This window comes from Rhinoraja longicauda, chromosome 7 (assembly GCF_053455715.1).
Source record: "Rhinoraja longicauda isolate Sanriku21f chromosome 7, sRhiLon1.1, whole genome shotgun sequence".
Taxonomy (NCBI): domain Eukaryota; kingdom Metazoa; phylum Chordata; class Chondrichthyes; order Rajiformes; family Arhynchobatidae; genus Rhinoraja; species Rhinoraja longicauda.
The window spans coordinates 13205168-13227071 of NC_135959.1; the positions used below are offsets into that span (position 1 = coordinate 13205168).

The following is a 21904-nucleotide window of genomic DNA, read 5'->3' on the forward strand; positions in this document are numbered from 1 at the left end:
TAATGGTCTTTCATTGTCTATGCGATGGAAATCAATAGACAATAGGTGCAGGAGGAGGCCATTCGGCCCTTCGAGCCAGCACCGCCATTCAATGTGATCATGGCTGATCTTTCTTAATCAGTACCCCGTTCCTGCCTTCTCCCCATACCCCCTGACTCCGCTATCCTTAAGAGCTCTATCCAGCTCTCTCTTGAATGCATTCAGAGAATTGGCCTCCACTGCCTTCTGAGGCAGTGAATTCCACACCTTCACCACTCTCTGACTGAAAAAGTTTTTCCTCATCTCCGTTCTAAATGACCTACCCCTTATTCTTAAACTGTGGCCCCTTGTTCTGGACTCCCCCAACATTGGGAACATGTTTCCTGCCTCTAACGTGTCCAACCCCTTAATAATCTTATGTTTCGATAAGATCTCCTCTCATCCTTCTAAATTCCAGTGTATACAAACTGCTCTTTATTTTGCCTAACGCCTTTAAAGTAGGTCTGCCATCTGCATGATGCATAGCCATGAGACATTCCAAAGCCAGCCATTCAATTTTAAAGCGTTAACCAACAATATGTTCTTATCTCTGGAGGGAAGGCTCGAACCGATAAGTCTCGTTGTGAAGATCTCTCTCTCTCTCTCTCTCTTGAGGAACCCCTTTCATCGTCCTGTCTCTGGGACAAAGGGAAAGAAAATCACTAACTACTTCAGCTTTTCTCTCTAACTATAATTTCCTATCCCCTGTAACATTGAGTTTATTTATACTTTCTTTCAGCTTTATATTCTGATGAAGTCAATTGTTCAGTGAGTGAACAATGGCTGAACCTTTCAATAACATCTTGGGTGGCCAAGTGTTCAAAAGGATTTATGTCATTGTAGAAGGCAGCTTGGCCCAACCAGCCCAATTTGGTCAAGGTAACTGTTCATCACTATCCCCCTCTTCTGTTTGGCTACCCCCCACCCTCTAAAATCTAGCAGCCAGTTCCCATGGTAACAGGTTCCACGCTTTGTATAATATGTTACTCCTGAAAAAAGTTCTGGAGTAACTCAGTGGGTCAGGAAGCAACTCTGGGGAAAGTGGACAGGTGACGTTTCGGGTCAGAGCCGAGAAGTGTCACGACACAAGACGTCTCTTATCCATGTCCCCCAGGGATGCTGCCTGACCTGCTGAGTTACTCAGCACTTTGCATTTTTTGTTGTTGTAAACTAGCATCTGAAGTTCCTTGTATCTCTGTTACTCCTGAATTCCCTATTAGATTCCCTGGTGACTGTCCAACGTTGATGGTCTCTAGTTATGTTATTCTCCACAAGTGGAAAGATATTCTCGCCTTGAACTTCAACTCCAAAACCGTAATTACAATTGAAGATTGGGCAGCTCAGTGGTGAAGCAAGTGGAGCTGCTGCCTCCCAGCTCCAGCAACCCGGGTTCCTGACTTCCAGTGCTGTTGCTGTAGAGTTTGCACGCTTTCCATGTGACCGTGGATTTTGTCCAATTTATCCCCACATTGCAAACACTTCACAATGCTTCTACTGAACTCTAGACCATATGCACAAGAAGTCAATAATTGGTGGTGCAGGGGTAGAGTTGCTGCCTCACAGTGCCAGAGTCCCAGCTTCAATCTTGACTATGGGTGGTGTCTCTGGGGAGTTTGAACGTTCTCCCCATGGCCTTATGGGTTTCCTCCGGGTGCTCCGGTTTCCTCCCACACTCCAAAGACGTGCAAGTTTGTGGGTTAATAGGCTTCGCTAAAATTGTAACTTGTCCCTAGTGTGTAGAATAGTATTAGTGTCCGGAGATCGCTGGTCGGCACGGACTCGGTGGAACGAAGGGCCTGTTTCTGCGCTGTATCTCTAAACTAAACTAAACTAAATACTGTACTTAATCGTTGTCTTCCTATGAAATGTAGCCTATTGGAAATGCACGATTAAACATTTTTGCATTTACTTGCACTAATAGGTAGTAATTTGAAATAGACTATCTACGCTTTTACAAACATCTCAATATCTGACTCGCCCTCTCTCCTATTTCTCTGCTCACTCCATTCACCCTTTAAATGGACAGGGATTGAGCCTTTGGCCCACCGTGTCAATGGTGACCGTAGCATGGCTCCTCCACTCCACTTCACGCCTCTGTGACCTTTCCTTCCACTTGGGGATTTCTCGGTCTAACGTTATAATCACCTGGATATTTAATACTCGCCAACTGAGGTAACCTCTTCAAGCTCAGTGGTGTTTACACCTGTGGTCATGGTGATTTATTTCTATTGCTGAATTAAACGGAAGCTTTGTCTGTGCATACCTTGCTAGCGTGTCTGGATGACTATAACTTTCTGGACCTGCAGCCACCCCACACCTTGCACGTGAAAAAAAAACTTGTTTCAAATGGGAACGCCTTTTGCACAACTGTGCAGTGAGGGATTTTGTGATTCGGGAGGAAATGTCAAATTGCAATTGTCCTGTGGCTTAAATAGTTCCATGTAATAAAAACCTTTTAATAGTTTGAACTTCCAGTCGAATTATAGGTCATTTCGTGATGTAATTGTTTGAGTTATAATGTCTTGAATGTTGTAACCAGAGGACATAGGTTTAAGGTGAGGGGGGGGGAAAGATTTAGTCGGAACCTGAGGGGTAACCTTTTTACACAAAGGGTGGTGGGTGTATGGAACTGTTGGAACAATCCCAACGTTTAGCCAGGTACATGGATACGATAGGTTTAGAGGGAAATGGGCCAAACACAGGCAGATGGGACTAGTGTAGATGGGGCATGTTGATTGGTTGGTGTGGGCAAGTTGGACCAAAAGGCCTGTTTCCATTCTTTAATGCTATATTGTGCTTTCCACACTACATCTGATTATTAATTTTTTTATTATTTGGCTACTCTCCAATGCACGATGATTGTCCAGAAATGTACCCCTTGTAAATAGAGCCCTATGGTAGGATCAGAGTGCTACATTTTGTTTCAGAAATTCCTTCTGTTGTAGTAAGCTGATGGAACATGTGATTAGGATAGGGAGGCACTTGATAGATGGCACAGACGTGATGAACCAAAGGGCCTGTTTCGGTGCCATGTGTCTCAATGACTTATTGACTTCTTGAACTAGTCTCAACATTTGGTGTCTGTGCTTGACCAGTGCTCCTTGTGCAAGTACGGAAGCACGTCCAGTCTGTGGGCTTTTCGGGTTAGTTCGAAGATGGACACAAAATGCTGGAGTAACTCAGCGGGACAGGCAGCATCTCTGGAGAGAAGGAATGGGTGACGTTTCACGTCGAGACCCTTCTTCAGACTGAGAGTCGGGGGAAAGGGCAACTAGAGATAGGATACAAAGACCATGTAAGGTGTGAAAAGGACAGATCAAAGCATAACCTACAAACCTGTCCGTTTTGGGAATGTGGAGGAGCCCGGAGATCCCGGAGAAAACCCATGCGGACACGGGAAGAACGTACAAACTCCATACAGACAGGATGGAACTCGGGTCTCTGGCGCTGTTAGGCAGCAGCCCTACCGCTGCGCCACCGTGCTGCCCTAAGTTACCCAAAGTGCATCCAAGCCTCCAATTGTAATCCAGGAGGTGTATCTGAAGTGGCAGCTACGGCATTGTGCAACATTGGGCGAGAGAATGTCCATTTTAGAAAGAGGAATTGTTTCTTCTGATCAATTTCTCACTTCTACAAGTATTGTGCCATTCTGATGTTACTGCTGAAGAAGTCGCTGCCTTGTGAAAGTAGTGCCATTCACTAGCTGAAACCAAAATACATCTTGCAGAGAGAGGGAAGACACAAAATGCTGGAGTAACTCAGCGGGAAAGGAAGCATCTCTGGATAGAAGGAATGGGTGACGTTTCAGGTCGAGACCCTTCTTCAGACTGAGAGTCAGGGGAGAATAGAAGGATGTCTACGCGGTGACCTAACTTACAAAACATAGAAACATAGAACATAGAAAACCTCAACGTGGCCATTAGTTTTGATGAAAAAATATGTTATTGTTTAGAGAAAACAGCAAAGCAGTGATTCATGTTACGGCAGTATCACAAAGAAATCCAAGTGCTTGGTTGAAAGCCCATAAATTTCTTGAAGCGTGAATTATCGGTTGAGTTCTAAGTTATGCCAATCTTTCTTATCCTCCTAACATAGGGGAAAGTTTGTGGTAGAATAATTTAGCACGGGGCTAACAAATGGAGTGGATATGTCTGCAATATTTAGTGGTGCTGTCCAGACACTAGAGTAGAGTGTCATCCAAATACCCGATTTACTACTTTTCCATCAATATGCACTATGCTGTGGGTTTGGTTCTGAGCAGAAGGATGAAATGAATGTCTTAACCAGTGTTGTATTAATTCTTTCTGATCTGACAGGAGCCATAAGTTTAGTTTAGTTTAGAGATACAGCGCGGAAACAGTCTGGTAAATGAAGCTGCATGCCTTATTTCTGTCGTGTGGTAAACTACTCGCTGGGTGTGATTACAGGATGGTTTATTTACAAATGCATATTTTATTTATTTACAAGCTAGTGGAGGCTTTGGAGAGTGTGCATGAGGTTTACCAGAATGCTGCCTGGATTAAAGGGCATTAGCTCCAAGGAGAGGCGAGACAAACTCAGATTGTTTTCTCTGGAGCAGCGGAGTTTGAAAGGAGACCTGATATAAATATACACAATTATGAGAGGCTTGGAAAGACGCACAGTCAGAACCTATCTTCCCAGGTAGAAGTGTCAAAGACTGGAGGGCATAGCTTTAAGATGACTTAAGGCAGCACGGTGGCGCAGTGGGTAGAGTTGCTGCCTTACAGCGCTTGCAGCGCCAGAGACCCCGGTTCGATCCCGACTACAGGTGCTGTCTGTAATTCTCCCCCTGACTGCGTGGGTTTTCTCCGAGATCTTCGTTTTCCTCCCACACTCCAAAGGCGTACAGGTTTGTAGGTTAATTGGCTTGGGTTTGTATACATGGTATAAGTGTAATTTGTCCCCAGTGTGTGTAGGCTTGCGTTAAAGTGCGGGGATCGCTGGTCGGCGCTGACTCAGTGGGCCGAAGGACCTGCTTCTGCACTGTATCTCTGAACTAAACTAAAAGAGAAGGGTAAAATTTAATGGAGACTAGACGACCCATGGATCCGTTGTGGGTGCGGGCGAGGGGGGGGGGTGGAAAGGGGAGAGGGAGGCACTCACCCCAAACCCGGGCAGCCATTGTGGCGGCCAGCAGTAGGAGATCGGTCGCAAGGCACTGCCGCATGTTCGTCCCGCCGCGGCCATCTTCTTTGACCCTCTGCAGCCATGCTGCACCATGGGTGGAAGGTCAGGCGCGGGGCACGCCGGGTCGGGCGCCGGTCCTCCCGGCACTACTGCGCGGGGGGGGGAACAGCGCATTTATTAAAGTTTATTAAGTTAATTATTTTGAAAATGTAACGAAACTTGATTGATGCACACTGCAGGCGAATGGTGAGTAAGGTGGGCCTAAAATTGTTGCGTTATCGTGTACCGTTTTGGCTGTACTCTGGGAACACACATACATGCATACATACAAGATGACAGTTTTAGTTTTATATATTTTTCGAGTGTGAGAGGAAATTGAAGCTCCCAGAGAAAACCAATGTAGGTCACGGGGAGAATGTACAAACTTGATACAGACAGCACCCGTGGTCAGGATCGAACCCTGGTCCCTGGCGCTGTAAGGCAGCAACTCTACCGCTACACCAGCCCGATTGTTCTGAACCTTTTCATACCTCTAATTTCCCTCCTCACTGATTCCCAGTCTGAAGAAGGGTCTCGTCCCGAAAAGTCACCTGCTCCTTTTCTCCAGTGATGCAGCCTAACCTGCTGAGTTACTCCAGCTTTTTGTGTCTTTCTTCATGGTAATGGGGCAGTAAATTGTGCTTTCCCATTATCTTAGTTCAGTTCAGTTCAGTTTATTTAGTTTAGAATTGAGATGAGGAAAAACTTTTTCAGTCAGAGAGTTGTGAATCTGTGGAATTCTCTGCCTCAGAAGGCAGTGGAGGCCAATTCTCTGAATGCATTCAAGAGAGAGCGAGATAGAGCTCTTAAGGATAGCGGAGTCAGGGGGTATGGGGAGAAGGCAGGAACGGGGTACTGATTGAGAATGATCAGCCATGATCACATTGAATGGTGGTGCTGGCTCGAAGGGCCGAATGGCCTCCTCCTGCACCTATTGTCTATTGTCTATTGTTCAGTTTAGTTGTTTGCCTTGATAATGCTGCAAATTTGAGCTTCGTTCAGTGATTTCCTGGTCTCTCCACTGCCTTGCATGTATAAATTCATGTTGAAACCACTATTCTAAAAGTGCAGGCTGTCTTATTAACAACAGTTCAGGTTAAAAAAATATCCTGATAAGTGCCGTGGAATTTAACTAGATCCAAAGTGCTGCTTAGGTGAAGTACTTGTGGACCTCATACTACCTCATGAACTCCACTGGGAGAGGAATTTATCTGTGATTGCCAGGACTAAAACTGTGCGCTCATAAGCGTGGGAACACAACCATCCACTAGTCCAACCGCACAGGCGTGGGTGCTAATTAGCAAAGATAAACTTCTCAGCCTTGCACTCTCAGTTTGACACACAGATGCCAGAACCTTGTTTTGCTTCCTGAGCTATTGCATCAAACCTTACCCTCCCCAACTTTGCCCGTGATCTGTAAAAGATGCCACGTCTTCTTAGTGCAGTGGGGGGAGGGAGGGCCGCCGTGAAGGACAATGGTGGAGACCGCCATGAGGGACGGTGGGAGAACAAAGGGGGACACGGTGTGGGGGGGGAGAGGGGGGGGCACTCTAGTTTTAGAATCCTCTGCCCAGGGGATAAGCCTGGGTGTGTTTGTTCGTTCGTTACAGTTAATGTGCCGTGCACATGGCAAGCAGCCGACAGTCGCTTGTCCATTTCGTGTTTTCGTGTACCTTGTGTGTTGTTACTGTTGGCAGACCAAATTCCCTCCGGGGACGAATAAAGTTTTATCGTGTCATATCGTATAACTGCAGACATATGGTAGTTAACTCGCTGGACTGGGATCCAGAGACTGGGGACCGCAGAACTGAGAGAATGAGTTCATATCTCATTGAGATACGGAGAAATGTAGACTCAGTTCATTTAACAAGTCTGGAATAAAAAGCTGGCATTGGGAATAATGGCCATAAAATTGCAGGATTGCAATTAAAAGCCTTGGCTCGCAAATGCCTTTCAGGGAAGTAAAGTTTTAGTTTAGCGACCCAGCGTGGGAAGAGGCCTTTCGGCCCACTGAATCCGCACCGACCAGCGATCCCCGCACAGTAACACCATCCCACACACACACACTAGGGACAATTTACGTTTATACCCAAGCCAATTAACCTACAAACCTGTAGGTCTTTGGAGTGTGGGAGGAAACCGGAGATCTCGGAGAAAACCCACGCAGGTCACGGGGAGAACGTACAAACTCCGTACAGGCAGCACCGGTGGTCAGGATGGAACCCGGGTCTCTGGCGCTGTAAGGCAGCAACTCTACCGCTGCGCCACCGTGCCGCACAGTTGGGCCGTATCTGATCCTCGGATCCATGGCCATGGCTTCTGGAAATGCACTCGGACGGGGAACAGTTGGCGAGCGAGGGTGAAAAGTGGCAGCACCCACATCGTGTGCGTGAATATATTTGAAAGAAATCGCATCTTCCTGCAACCGTACACCGACCGGCTCTGTGTGCAGGAGGATGCTGCAAGCTGCATGCTTTCACCTTCAGACAGCTACATCTGGGAATGATTCACAAAAACATTTGGAATGAAATCCTCCAAAAGCAACCACTACCTCGGTGGATGGGAATAACATTGAATCTCTATGTTCTGGCACGTCGTGAAATAAACAACTGTGACTGGTTTCATCCTGACCTCCGAACTGTTTTCCAGTAAACCTTTGCATTTCAGTCAACCCTTTCTTTGTTAAGCCAAAACCTCAAGGCTTTGCCGATCAACAAAAACAGGGCTGCAGCAAACTGTGTTCAACTGCTTGCGTTCTTGAACCTCTGCCACGGATCCAATTGGATTTAGTTTTAGTTTAGTTTAGAGACACAGCGCAGAAGTAGGCCCCTCGACCCACTGAGTCCCTGACGCCCAGACAGCACCCATAGTCAGGATCGAACCCGGATCTCTGGCGCTGGAAGCACAGTAAGGCAGCCACCGTGCCACCCAGTTCTAAAGATACAGCATGGAAACAGGCCCTACCAATGGTAGGGCCCATGCCAATGCTGAGCCCATGCCAATCGTCGATTTTCCGTTCACACCAGTTCCATGTTATCCCACTCCCTGCACATGAGAAGCAATTTTACAGAGTCCCAATTAACCTATGGGAATGTGGGAGGAAAGTGGAACATCCAGTAAGAATCCACGTGGCCGCAGGAAGAACATGCAAGCTCCACACAGGCAGCACCCAAGGTCAGAATCGAACCCTGGTCTTTGGAACGCCATTCGGCCCATAAAGTCTACTCTGCCATTCAATCATGGCTGATCTATCTCTCCCTCCTAACCCCATTCTCCTGCCCTCACCCCATAACCCCTGACACCGTACTAATCAAGAATCTGTCTATCTCTGCCTTAAAAATATCCACTGACTTGGCCTCCACAGCCTTGTGTAGCAATGAATTCCACAGGTTCACCACCCTCTGACTAAAGGAATGCCCTTTAATTCGGAGGTCATGACCTCCAGTCCTAGACTCTCCCACCAGTGGAAACATCCTTTCCACATCCACTCTATCTAAGCCTTTCGCTATCCTGTACGTTTTAATGCGGTGTGAGTTGCAGTCTTTTGAAGAATTGCCAAAAATGTGTCTACTCGCGTCGATAAGATCTGTAAAACTGAATATGCAAACCATCGATATCTTGTATATCATTTATCAGACAATCTCTGTGAGGCGTCAGGTGGAAGGTGTGTGTAATCCCACGCATAAATTGGTAATCTGATTGCTGCATTTAGATTTATTTGTAATTTTGCTTTATATTTAGCTGAAGTCGCAAACTTGGAAAAATAGCACCAATAAATCACTTTTGTTTTATATGTGTATATATATATTCTGAAATCTCTCCAAGTAATACAGTGGTTGTTATTCCACATATCGTTCCGAGGGTCAGTTCAGAAACCATAATAGTAAGTTACAATGGACACCTGATAATCTCCAGGAGAGGACAGAAAGTGCTGGAGTAACTCAGCGGGTCAGCACAGCATCTCTGGAGAACATGGAGAGGTGACGTTTCGGGTCGGGACCCTTCTTCAGACTGATTTGGGGGTGGGTGGGGAAGGAAGAAAGATGAGGCAGAGATGAGGCAGCACAAGGACTGGCCAGGTAATAGGTGGATGGAAGGCAAGGGTTTCTTTTGATAGGCGAAACGTATAAGATTATTAAGGGGTTGGACACGTTAGAGGCAGGAAACATGTTCGCAATGTTGGGGGAGTCCAGAACAAGGGGCCACAGTTTAAGAATAAGGGGTAGGCCATTTAGAACTGAGATGAGGAAAAACTATTTCAGTCAGAGAGTTGTGAATCTGTGGAATTCTCTGCCTCAGAAGGCAGTGGAGGCCAATTCTCTGAATGCATTCAAGAGAGAGCTAGATAGAGCACTTAAGGATAGCAGAGTCATGGGGTATGGGGAGAAGGCAGGAACGGGGTACTGAGAATGATCAGCCATGATCACATTGAATGGCGGTGCTGCCTCGAAGGGCCGAATGGCCTCCTCCTGCACCTATTGTCTATTGGAGAGTTCATTGTTCATGCAGCAGAGTTGTAAGCTTTATATGAGAAATATGAGTTGCTGTTCCTCTAATCTTTTCATTTGTTTTAGTTTAGAGATATAGCACAGAAACAGGCCCTTGGGAGCATCGAGTCCGTGCCGACCAACCATCCCCACACATTAACACTACCCAACACACACTCGGGACAATTTTACACTTACTGCATACCAAGCCAATGAACCTATGAATCTGCACGTCTTTGGAGTGTGGGATGAAACCAAAGATCTCGGAGAAAACCTATGCTGGTCACGGGGAGAATGTTCCACATCCGTACAGACAAGCACCCGTAGTCAGGATCGAACCCGGGTCTCTAGCGCTGTAAGGCAGTAACTCTACCGCTGTGCCACCGAGCCGCGCTAATCTCTAGAAAAGTATTTCTCCCTGGTTCACTTCCTCAGTAACAATGATCTGGATGGATTGGCATTCAGTGGTGAGTTTGCTCCAATGACGTTTAATAAAATAAGAGGAGGATTGGGATCAGTTGTAATGCCATTTGCAGGTGAATAGCTTATTAGCACACCTATAGAAAGCATTTTATCAGGATGCATCACAGCATGGTTTGGGAACAGCTCCAGCCAAGACTGCGAGTAATTACAGCTATTTGTGGATGCAGCCCAGACCATCACACAAACCAACCTCCCTTCTATTGACTCAATTTATACCTCATTTATTTCCCTTTCCTGTTCTGTCTGGGTATAGTTGCTCGGTAGGGCTCTGTGGTCTCACTTGTACATACTTCACACTCCCTGTGGTTGGGAAGCTGATTTAACTAATCAGTCAAAGAAACGTAGAAAAATAGGTGCAGGAGTAGGCCATTCGGCCCTTCAAGCCAGCGCCGCCATTCAATATGATCATGGCTGATCATCTAAATTTGTTCCCGCTTGTTCCCCATATCCCTTGATTCCTTTAACCCTAAGAACTAAATCCAACTCGCTCTTGAAAACATCCAGTGGCTTGGCCTCCACTGCCTTCTGTGGCACAGAATTCCACAGATTCCTAACTCTCTGGGTGACAAGGTTTTTTCTCATCTCAGTTCTAAATGGCCTAGCCCTTATTCTTAAACTGTGACCCCTGGTTCTGGACTTCCTCCAACATGGGGAACATTTTCCTGCATCTAGCCTGTCCAATTCCTTAAGAATTTTATATGTTTCTATGAGATCCCCTCTCACCCTTCTAAATTCCAGTGAGTACAAGCCTAGTCGACACATTCTTTCATCATATGTCAGTCCCGCCATCCCATGAATTCACCTGGTGAACCTACGCTGCACTCCCTCAATAGCAATAATGTCCTTCCTCAAATTTGAAGATTCTGAGTACGATCATATGATATCACTGCTGTCCTTTCAATCTGCTGTGTATGTTGAGCCGACGAATATTTTCATAAGTTCATAAGTTATAGGAGCAGAATATAGGGTGGCATGGTGATGTAGTGGTAGAACTACTGCCTTACAGCGCCAGAGACCCGGGTTTGATTGTGACTATGGGTGCTGTCTGTATGGAGTTTGTACGTTCTCCCCTTGACCTTTGTGGATTTCCTCCGAGATCTTTGGTTTCCTCCCACACTGCAAAGACGTACAGGTTTGTAGGTTAATTGGCTTGGGTATAAATGTAAATTGTCCCTAGTGTGTGTAGGTTTGTAGGTTAATTAGCTTGGAATAAATGTCCCTGGTATAGGATGGTGTTAATGTCCAGGGATCGCTGGTCGGTGTGGACTTGTTGGGCCAAAGGACCTGTTTCCACGCTGTACCTCTAAACGAAACTAAGTTCCAAAGACGTACAGCTTTGTAAGTTAATTGGCTTGGTATAAATGTAAAATTGTCCCTAATGTGTGTACGTATGTGGGGAATGCTGGTCGGTGTGGACTCGGTGGGCTGAAGGGCCTGTTTCCACACTGTATCTCTAAACTAAAGTAAACTAGAAATTAGGCCACTCAACCGATCAAGTCTACTCCGCCATTCAATCGTGGCTGAAATATCTTTCCCGCTCAACACCATTCTCCTGCCTTCGCCCCATAACCCCTGACACCTGTCGATCTCCTCCTTAAAAATATCCATTGACTTGGCCTCCACAGCCTTCAGTGGCAATGAATTCCACAGATTCACCACCATCTGCCCAAATAAATTCCTCACCATCTGCTTCTTAAAGGAACGTCCTTTTATTCTGAGGCTGTGCCCTCTGGTCCAAGACTCTCCCACTAATGGAAACATCTTCTCCGCATCCACCCTATCCAGGCCTTTCAAGACTTTGAAAATTTTAAAACTTAAAATGACTGCAGTTTGTGAAGATGTTAAGATGTCGGGCCGTGAGGCCACAAGAAAGGTCAATTAAATCCATACTGACTTCCACCATTATTTATTAAAACAAATGCCTTAATGCTTGCTTACACAACAGTGCACATCAATGTAACTAAAATTTTAATTGACGTGTTTTGAGCCCCTTCAGAAGCAGAGGCAATAAATGTTAGCAGTTTGAGTCCGCTCGTCAGCTTAAAACAGCATGTGCCAAAAGCATTGTCATTTCTTTAATAAACGTTAAGAGGTAATCCATTGGACTCTTGGGAGTATTTTTAATTTTCAAATCCAAAAGTTGCCTGCATGCATTATGTCACAGGCACTGGGTAGCTGACGCAAGACTATCTCCTCAAGGTGTCATGGGGCATTGCAAAGTGCTTTCGCCGAGTCAGAAGATTGAGTCAGGTGGTGCCTCAGGCCGCATTTGGAGAAGTGTGAGCAATTTTGGGCCTCATATCTGAGGAAGGATGCGCTGGCGCTGGAGAGGGCCCGGAGGAGGTTTACGAGAAATATCCCAGGAATGTGTGCGTTGACATATGATGAGCGTTTGATGTCACTGGGTTTATACTCGCTGGAGTTTAGAAGGCTGAGGGGGGGGGGGCGGGACTTCATTGAAACTTGCCGAATAGTGAAAGGCCTTCCTTCATACAGTGGGTGTGGAGAGGATGTTTCCACTGGTGGGAGTGTCTTGGACTAGAGGTCATAGCCTCAGAATTAAAGGACGTTCCTTTCAGAAGGAGATGATTTTTTTAAAATCGGGGTGGTGAACCTGTGGAATTCATTGCCGCAGAAGGCTGTGGAGGCCAAGTCAATGGATATTTTTAAGGCAGAGATAGATAGATTCTTGATTAGTACGGATGTCAGGGGTTATGGGAAAAGGCAGGAGAATGGGGTTAAGAGGGAGAGATAGATCAGCCATGATTGAATGGCGGAGTAGACTTGATGGGCCGAATAGCCTAATTCTTCTCCTATCACTGATGAACATGAACCTATGAAAAGAACCATACCACCTGAGAAGTAGTGTTCGGTTTGAAGGAGTGGGTGTCAGTGCCTTGAAGCTCTTTGGGGGTCAGGGAGGCCACATTATGTGTGGGTAACCAGGGTGGGACTGTAGTGAGGCATTCTGTGGCAATTGGGAAGAGTGGAGATAAGTGTGGTAACTTTCGGGAATGGTAGATCAAGTATCCAAGTGTTTATTGCAGCTTCAAAACCATCTTTATGCAAAAACCACCACAGGGCATTTTATTGATATGGATATCTAGCCATTAAAATGTTTGGTGATTGGGGATGGCTTTGGGGTGGGTCTTGAAGAGGGAGGTTGAACAAGGAGAGGGGATTACAGTGCATTGGCCCTGGGGAGTGAGAGTGTACACACCATTGGTTACGGGGAAGGTATTCGGAGTTACACAAAAGGCCAGACACAGAGGGTTGTGGGATTTGGAGAATAGTGTACATTTGTATGACTAAGAATAGGGAGAGAGAGAGAGAGAGAAAGTTGTGATGGGATTTAAGGCACAAGGTGGATATTAAACGTGAGAGATCTTGAGTCAGGAATGCACGAGCAAAAATCAGCCATTGACTGGCAAGGCAAGCTCAGGGGGTCAAATGGCTACAAATTCCTCAAATGTAAAATCTACCCCGTGTCTTCAGAGCAGGTGAAGATGGGAGAGAAGAACCGAGTGGGAAACCATGTGGTCTCCAGATACTTGAGCTCGCAACATGCTTATGGACTATAGTTTACCAGGAATAGACACAAAAAGCTGGAGTAACACAGCGGGTCAGGCAGCATCTCTGGAGAAAAGGAACAGGTGACGTTTTGGGATGAGACCCTTCTTCAGACTGGCACCCAAAAAGCACTGGTCATTCCTGCACTGTGGCATCGGCCTATATGGTTGTATCTGCAAATGGATTTGAACGTATGCCTGACTAGGGGATGAGAGTGTTACCACAGAGGCCGCACTATGTTGAACAGGAGAAAGCAGCAGTTTCTAAATTTATCAACCTAGTAAGGACCTTGAAGGAAATAATCAATTGACTGTGAAGTGCTCGAGGCCATTGTTAGTTTATGAAAGGCATGCAGACAATTCTTGATAGGGTGTTTACAAGGCAGTTGTTCACGCTGCTTTGGAAAGTACACAGAAGGAACCTGTTCTCATTAGCCGATAGATCAAGAACTAGGGGACTCTGATTTAAAATTTTCGTCAGGAGTTTCAAGAAGGATTTGTTCTCTCTCAGAGTGCAAGCACGACCGATTCGAGCAGTGGAAACAGATTCAATCAGTGCCTTCAAAGCCAAAAGGATAGACACTTGAAAGAGAACCATATGCAGGGCCACTGGGAAGGAGTGTGGAGCAGGACTGGGAGAATTATTCCTCTGTGAGCCGGCACACACTTGGATGAGATGAATGAGAGAAGATAGACACTAAAAAGTTGGAGTATCTCAGCGGGTCAGACTGCACCTCTGGAGAAAAGGAACATGTGACGCTTCGGGTCGAGACCCTTCTTCAGACTGAGAGTTTGTCCGGGGAAAGGGAAACGAGAGATATAGACGGTGATGTAGACAGATATAGAACAAATGAATGAAAGATATGCAAAAAAGTAACGATGATAAAGGAACCAGGCCATTGTTAGCTGGGGCCTCGGTGAGAACGAGTACACACAATGAGGCTTAACAAGACGACTTTGAGTAGGAAGGAACTGCAGATGCTAATTTAAACCGAAGATAGACACAAAAACTCAGCGGGGCAGGCAGCATTTCTGGAGAGAAGGAATGGGTGACGTTTCGGGTCGAGACCCTTCTTCAGACTGAGAGTCCGGGGAAAGGGGAAACGAGGGATATAGACGGTGATGTAGAGAGATGTAGAACAAATGAATGAAAGATGTGCAAAAATGTAACGATGATAAAGGAAACAGGCAATCGTTAGCTGATTGTTGGGTGAAAACGAGATGCTGGTGCGACTTGGGTGGGGGAGGGGTGGAAAGAGATATGACTTGGGTGGGGGAGGGGTGGAGATATATATGACTTGGGTGGGGGAGGGGTGGAGAGAGATATGACTTGGGTGGGGGAGGGGTGGAGATATATATGACTTGGGTGGGGGAGGGGTGGAGAGAGATATGACTTGGGTGGGGGAGGGGTGGAGAGAGATATGACTTGGGTGGGGGAGGGGTGGAGATATATATGACTTGGGTGGGGGAGGGGTGGAGAGAGATATGACTTAGGTGGGGGAGGGGTGGAAAGAGATATGACTTGGGCGGGGGAGGGGTGGAGATATATGTATGACTTGGTTGGGGGAGGGATGGAGAGAGATATGACTTGGGTGGGGGAGGGTTGGAAAGAGAAACGAGATGGGATGGAGAGAGAAAGGCTTGAATGCCCGTGCTGAAACAATTCTACAATTATATTTCTTTACATCTTTTTTCTTGTTCAAATACAGCTTTGTGGGGGGGGGGGGGGGGGGTTGTATTTGAAAATTATCCTGATTTAGGATGTCGTTCGCAGCGATAAAGGGATCTAATTTTGTTTGCCTCAGTCCATAGTCACTCCCTTACATTTTCCCTGTGGAGTGCACATGCCGCTTTGCCTATGGTGGGGTGTTGTTTTGTACTCGGCTGCTAAAGCTGTCTGCCTTTATTCGCGTTAGATGTTTCGCTGCCAGCAACAAGAGAGCTGGCTGTTCACAGGGACTGACGTGGCAGCATTTGCAATAGACTTTGAAGCAACTTGTTAACTGACACAGCTGGACTGGCTGGTGCAGTGGAATTAATTTACATAGGCATCCAATTTTCTTTTTTGATCTTCACAAGACCAGACAAATAAGCAGAAGGAGAATATTCCTGTATTGTGTTCCAGTCTCTTAATTGAAACCAGAGTGTAATTTAACCACTTTCTCCGGCAAATAGTTTAAAGTTGTTTTGTCTTGTCCCTAAAATTGGAGTTGGATATAGTTGTTAGCGATAACGGAATCAAGAGATATGGGGAGAAAGCAGGAACTGGGTACTGATTGTAGATGATCATATTGAATGGCGGTGTTGGCTCGAAGGGCCAAATGGCCTACTCCTGCACCTATTTTATATTATATGTTTCTATGTAATAAATTATTTCTTTTAATTAGCACCATTATTTAATATTTTGCTCTCTACTTAAAAGTATTATGTCGTCTGCCCAATTAATTTGGATTTTATTTTTGTGGAGGCTACAAAACAATTTCCATTTGCCATGCACGTTAATTACATATCTTTGAACAACTTCTTATGGAATCATCCTTTCAAACCAAAGGCATCAACAAACTTATATTCTTATGTATTTAATATTGCCAGCTTATTATTTCAAGACAAGTAAGGATAGATAGATAGATAGACACAACATTTTGGAGTAACTCAGCATCTCTGGAGAGAAAGAATGGGTGACGTTTCGGGTCAAGACTGAAGAAGGATCTCAGATGTTGCCTGTCCCGCTGAGTTACTCCAGCATTTTGTGCCAATCTTCGATTTAAACCAGCATCTGCTGTTCCTTCCTACACTGGATAGATAGATGTTTCTCTTCATAAGTAAATACAAAATTGGACGTCCATTTATGAGGATGAGGGAGGATATTAGTTCTTTAAGAGGATCGTGAATCTTTGGAATTCTGTGCTCCGGGGGTCTGTGAAGGTTGATCATTGCATAGTTTCAGGGCTGAGACAGTCAGGATTATTAATCAATGGAGAAGCCAAGGGATTATTGGAATAGGCCAGGAAATGGAGATGAGGCCAACATCAGATCAACGATAATCCTACTGAGTAGCTAAACAGACTCAAGGCTGATACTGCTCCTTTTTCTAACATTTGCACATATTTTTATGATGCATATTTTTGTGACTTCCATCATTGCTCTATCAGGCACTTAGAGGCATAGAACCATATAGCACGGATGCAGGTTCTTCCGCCCAAAATGCCCACACGACCAAAATTCCCCATATACGCCAGTTCCACCTGCCCATGTCCATAATCCCTCTGAACCTTTCCTATCCGTGATTATTTATTATCCATTATTGATTTCAATTACCTTTTATGTTGCTATTTACCCGTCCATGTTCATGACTCCTTCATGAGTTCTAGGAGCAGGATTGGGCCATTCGGCCCACCAGGTCTACTCTGCCATTCCATCATGGCTGGCCTGTCTTTCCCTCTCAACCCCATTCGCCTGCCTTCTTCCCATTGACGCCCGTGCTAATCAAGCGTGTATCTTCTTCTTTCAAGGAATGAGAAAAAGTACGTGGAAAAATATTGGAAAGAGGTTCAAGTTGGGGACTTTGTCCGCTTGCGGTGCAATGAAATCATTCCCGCCGACATCCTGCTGCTCTCCTCCAGCGATCCCGATGGTCTCTGCCACATTGAAACGGCCAACCTGGATGGGGAAACCAACCTCAAGCAGCGGCAGGTTATTAAGGGCTTTACCGAGCTGGTAAGCAACTTTGACACCTTCTCCCATTACTTTCCGTTCCGTTCATTGTGTTTGTGCAGGAGCAATGAAAGACCCATCCAATTAGTCCCTCTCCCCTGCTCCTTGCCCCAAAGCACTGCAGTTCTTTTTATTTCGAAGTACCTTATCATTCTCTGTCGGAGGGAACTGCAGATGCTGGTTTATACCGAAGATAGACACAAAAAAGATGAAGTAACTCGGCGGGACGGGCAATATCTCTGGAGAGAAGGAACGGGTCGAGATCGTTCTTCAGACATTCAGACCTTACATTCTGATGTAAAAAGATTATCCACACAATGAATGGATTTTAGTATGTAAAGACATATAAAGGGATACGGGAATCCGCAGTTTAAAGGCATAGACAATGGAAACTGCACGCACCAGGTAACCCAATATCTAAAAGGCGTAAAGTTTCAATAGGAACACTTCAATCAAAACTACTTTGGTTGAATGGGAGGTTCCCCCATTAGTCTGAAAGACGACTTAAAGATTTTTAAAAATCACAAAAAATTAAAGATAAAACGGTAAAGATGACAGCATTGCCCACATTCACAATAATCATCAAAAACCAAACTCATTAATGCCCAAAAATTGCCAGAGTAACTCAACGTAACCACAGTGACTTCTTCAGACTGAAGAAGGGTCCCGACACCCAATGTCACCTGGCCACGTTCTCCAGAGATGCTGCCTGACCCGCTGAGTTAGTCCAGTTTTGTTTATTGTCACGTGTACCGAAGTACAGCGAATAGCTTTTGTTGCGCACTATCCGGTCAGCAGAAAGACAATGCGTGATTACAATCGAGCCACTTATAGTGTACAGATACATGGTAAGGGAATAACATTTAGTGCGAGGTAAAGCCAGCAAAGTCCGAAGCACTTTGTATCTTTGTTTGTGAACCAGCATCGGAAGTTCCTTTTTCCCCCAAACCTTATAATTAATGGCTTCAGATTTATTGTCACAAGTGCAACTTGATTCTTTCACTGCATTCCCAAATAAAGCTTTATGAACTCTTTTCACCATACCACCAACATGCTTTCCAGCTGTAGCCCCATTCCTGAAGGATTTAGCCCCATTCCTAAAGTTTGGATATCAGAAGTTGCGGATTGGTTGCAACAATTCCCTATTTGCTCGTCAGATTATTTTCACAAGAAAATACAATTTTAAGTGTTGGTTATGTTTGGCCGACTATTTTGGAATGGTGCATGATGAGATTCCAGCATTTGTATTAAAAGTCATCCTGTTCAATTATCACTTTATATCATCAGACAAACCCATTGATCGTGGCTGTGGCTAATCCCTGGAGGTCGAATTTCTAAATGTTCCCATTCTTCAGACAACATGGCCTGTGCACTCACTGATTATGTTTTTGGCCACGGCTATTAATTGGAAGCAAATGTTGGTGTTGATGCACGCCCTCACCTTGTGTACTAACTCTTCTACGAGCTCGTGATCTGTTTTTGTTTTCCTTTTGGGATTGCCAATATTTCATCGGTTGTTTAAGAGACATTCCACCATTCCCCGCACGCACACACGACTCACACTGTTTCTCCTGCATTCTTTCCCCACCCCTTTCTCCTTGACTTGTGGATTTTTTGCACACTTTTTATAGGCTTAAGTTGAGAAGGGAGAGGGAGCTCGGGGGTAGATTTTCCACTCAGAGGGCAGATCATATCTGGAATGAGTTGCCAGAGGAAGCTATGGAAGCAGATATAATTACGCCTTTTGGACAGATATACCGAGAGGAAGGATTTTGGCAGCTATGGGCCTAGTGCAGGCAAATGGGACTAACCTTGATCGGCAAGGATGGATTCCTTCTCTTTATAGCTCCATGACTATAACTTGCAAGGAGACCTTTGCACACAAAAGCCCCAAAACAACATGACTTCAACTTCATTCACACGCTGGTCGCCAGGGTTTTTAAGTTTGCAACTTAGTACATAAAAGCTTTATTTCTCAACTAAATGTAGAGAAACTATTTAGCAGAACAAGGGCAAGGTAACATTTGATAATGGTATCCCACCATTCTGCAGAGACAAAAGAGAGCGCAGATACTGGAACCTTGTGTAACAAAGCAAGCTGCCGGAGGAACTCAGCGGATCAGGCAGCATCTGTGGAGGCAAAGGCAACATTGATGGTTCATAAGTTAGAGGTGCAGAATTGGTCCATTCGGCCCATTGTGGCTGATCTATCTGTCCCTCTCAACCCCATTCTCCTGCCTTCTCCCCACAACCCCTGACGCCATTATTAATTAAGAATCTGTCAATCTCCGTCTTTAAAATATCCACTGACTTGGCCTCCACAGCCCTCTGTGACAATGAGTTTCATCGATTAAGTACTCTCTGACTAAAGAAGTCCCACCTCACCTGCTTTCTAAAAGAGTGCCCTTTAATTCTGAGGCTATGTACTCTGGCCCTAGACTCTCCCACCAGTGGAAACATCCTTTCCACATCCACTCTATCTGTGCCGTTCATTATTCTGTAAGTTTCAATGAGTTCCCCCCTCAACCTTCTAAACTCCAGCGAGTACAGGCCCAGTGCCGTCAAACGCGCATGATATGCTAACCGACTCATCCCTAGAATCATTCTTGTCAGCCTCCTCTGAACCCTCTCCAGAGCCAGCGAATCCTTCCTCAGATATGGGGCCCAGATTTGCCCACAGTACTCTAAATGCGGCCTAACCAGCCTCGGGTCAATTTCAGGTTTTCGTTTATCTCAGCCACTTTTTCTTTATATGACCCATCCTTTCTCGGACAAAAATCACATTGATGCATTTTAGGTCCGTGAATGTGTTCCCTCTGTGGGTTTCTGACTGGTCAGGCCTTGCCACGTGCTGCTAACCATCGCATGTTTAGTAATACCCATCCTGATCGCAGAATCACAGTTCAGATTCTGTGCTTTAACTCATGGACCTATCTTTGGCTGTGATGAGTGTGCAGATGTAACTGAAGTTTCAAAGTCATTTTCTCCTGAATGGCCGACTTTTAAAAAAAAGTTTCTTTATTTCAGTTGAGTTTAGAGATACAATAGACAATAGACAATAGGTGCAGGAGGAGGCCATTCGGCCCTTCGAGCCAGCACCGCCATTCAATGTGATCATGGCTGATCATTCTCAATCAGTACCCCGTTCCTGCCTTCTCCCCATACCCCCTGACTCCGCTTTCCTTAAGAGCTCTATCCAGCTCTCTATTGAATGCATTCAGAGAATTGGCCTCCACTGCCTTCTGAGGCAGAGAATTCCACAGATTCACAACTCTCTGACTGATACAGTGCGTGAACAGGCCCGTCGGCCCACCAAGTCCGTGCCGACAGCGATCCCCGCAAACTAACACTATCCTGCACAGACTAGGGGCAATTTACAATTACACCAAAACCAATTAACCTACAAACCTGTACGTCTTTGGAGTGTGGGTGGAAACTGGAGATCCTGGAGGAAATCCATGCAGGTCACGGGGCGAACGTACAAACTCCGTACAGAGCGAACCTGTAGTCAGGATCGAACCCGGGTCTGTGGCATTGTGAGGGCAGCAACTCTACCGTTGCGCCACCAGTTTGCGGTACCATTTGATTTGCGTGTCTGTCCTTTGCTACACCAAAGAGCACTCAGCTAGGTGCTCATAGGAATAGATTGTACCTAAAGATGCACACAGTGTCCTAATCAAACATCAAGACTTGTTGACAAACTTTCGATGGCCTCTGCTTAAAATCTTCACCAGGAGTCCAAGCCTTTGGTAAATCAAGGAATGCCTGTGTGCATTTATATCTTCCCACACGTTCTCCCAATCATTACTGCAGTCCTTTTCGACAGCAGAAATAAAGAGACGCATGTCCCAAGCTGTAGTGAAAGCAGATTAATTCAGAAGAAATTGTGCTCTCAAGCCTTCAGGAGATGCTAAGAAAAAGTACTGTGGTCGAGGGAGATGCACCAGGAAGAAGGAAAGTGATGAATGTGCTGAAAAACTGTGTAAAAAGAAAGGGGGAGAGATAATGAAAAGACAAAAAAAATTAAATGAATGGTACACAGGAGAGAGGAGAATATTAGTTTAGTATAGAGATACAGAGTGGAAACCGGCCCTTCGGCCCAACGACCAGCGTTCCCCGCACGGTTACACTATCCTGCACACTCTCGAGCCAATTTAAAATGACACCAAACCAAGTTAACCTACAAACCTGTACGTCTTTGGAGTGCGGGAGGAAACTGGAGATCCCGGAGAAAGCCCACGCAGGTCACGGGGAGAACGTACAAACCCCGTACTGATAAGCACCCGTAGATAGGATGGAACCCGGGTCTCTGGTGCTATAAGGCAGCACCTCTACCCCTGTGCCACTGTGCCGCCTGTTTATACATAAAAGAAAAAAGAGGCTGATGTGAGATCAGTATTATTCCAGACTCAGTAAGAGAGTGGAAGTGAGAGTGGGGTGGAAGCC

General features: G+C 45.6%; 2 protein-coding genes across 2 annotated transcripts in view; both read left to right on the forward strand.

Moving 5' to 3' along the window:
- The window catches only part of LOC144595398 (phospholipid-transporting ATPase VA-like), a 44711-nt gene extending 42315 nt beyond the window's left edge, over positions 1–2396 (forward strand). The window contains exon 3 of the mRNA XM_078402902.1: positions 2290–2396. Coding sequence (XP_078259028.1) covers positions 2290–2396 — 107 coding nt within the window. The remainder of the gene's footprint in view (positions 1–2289) is intronic.
- Positions 1–21904, forward strand: part of atp10a (ATPase phospholipid transporting 10A) — a 228889-nt gene that overhangs the window by 87806 nt on the left and 119179 nt on the right. The window contains exon 3 of the mRNA XM_078402973.1: positions 17257–17461. Coding sequence (XP_078259099.1) covers positions 17257–17461 — 205 coding nt within the window. The remainder of the gene's footprint in view (positions 1–17256; positions 17462–21904) is intronic.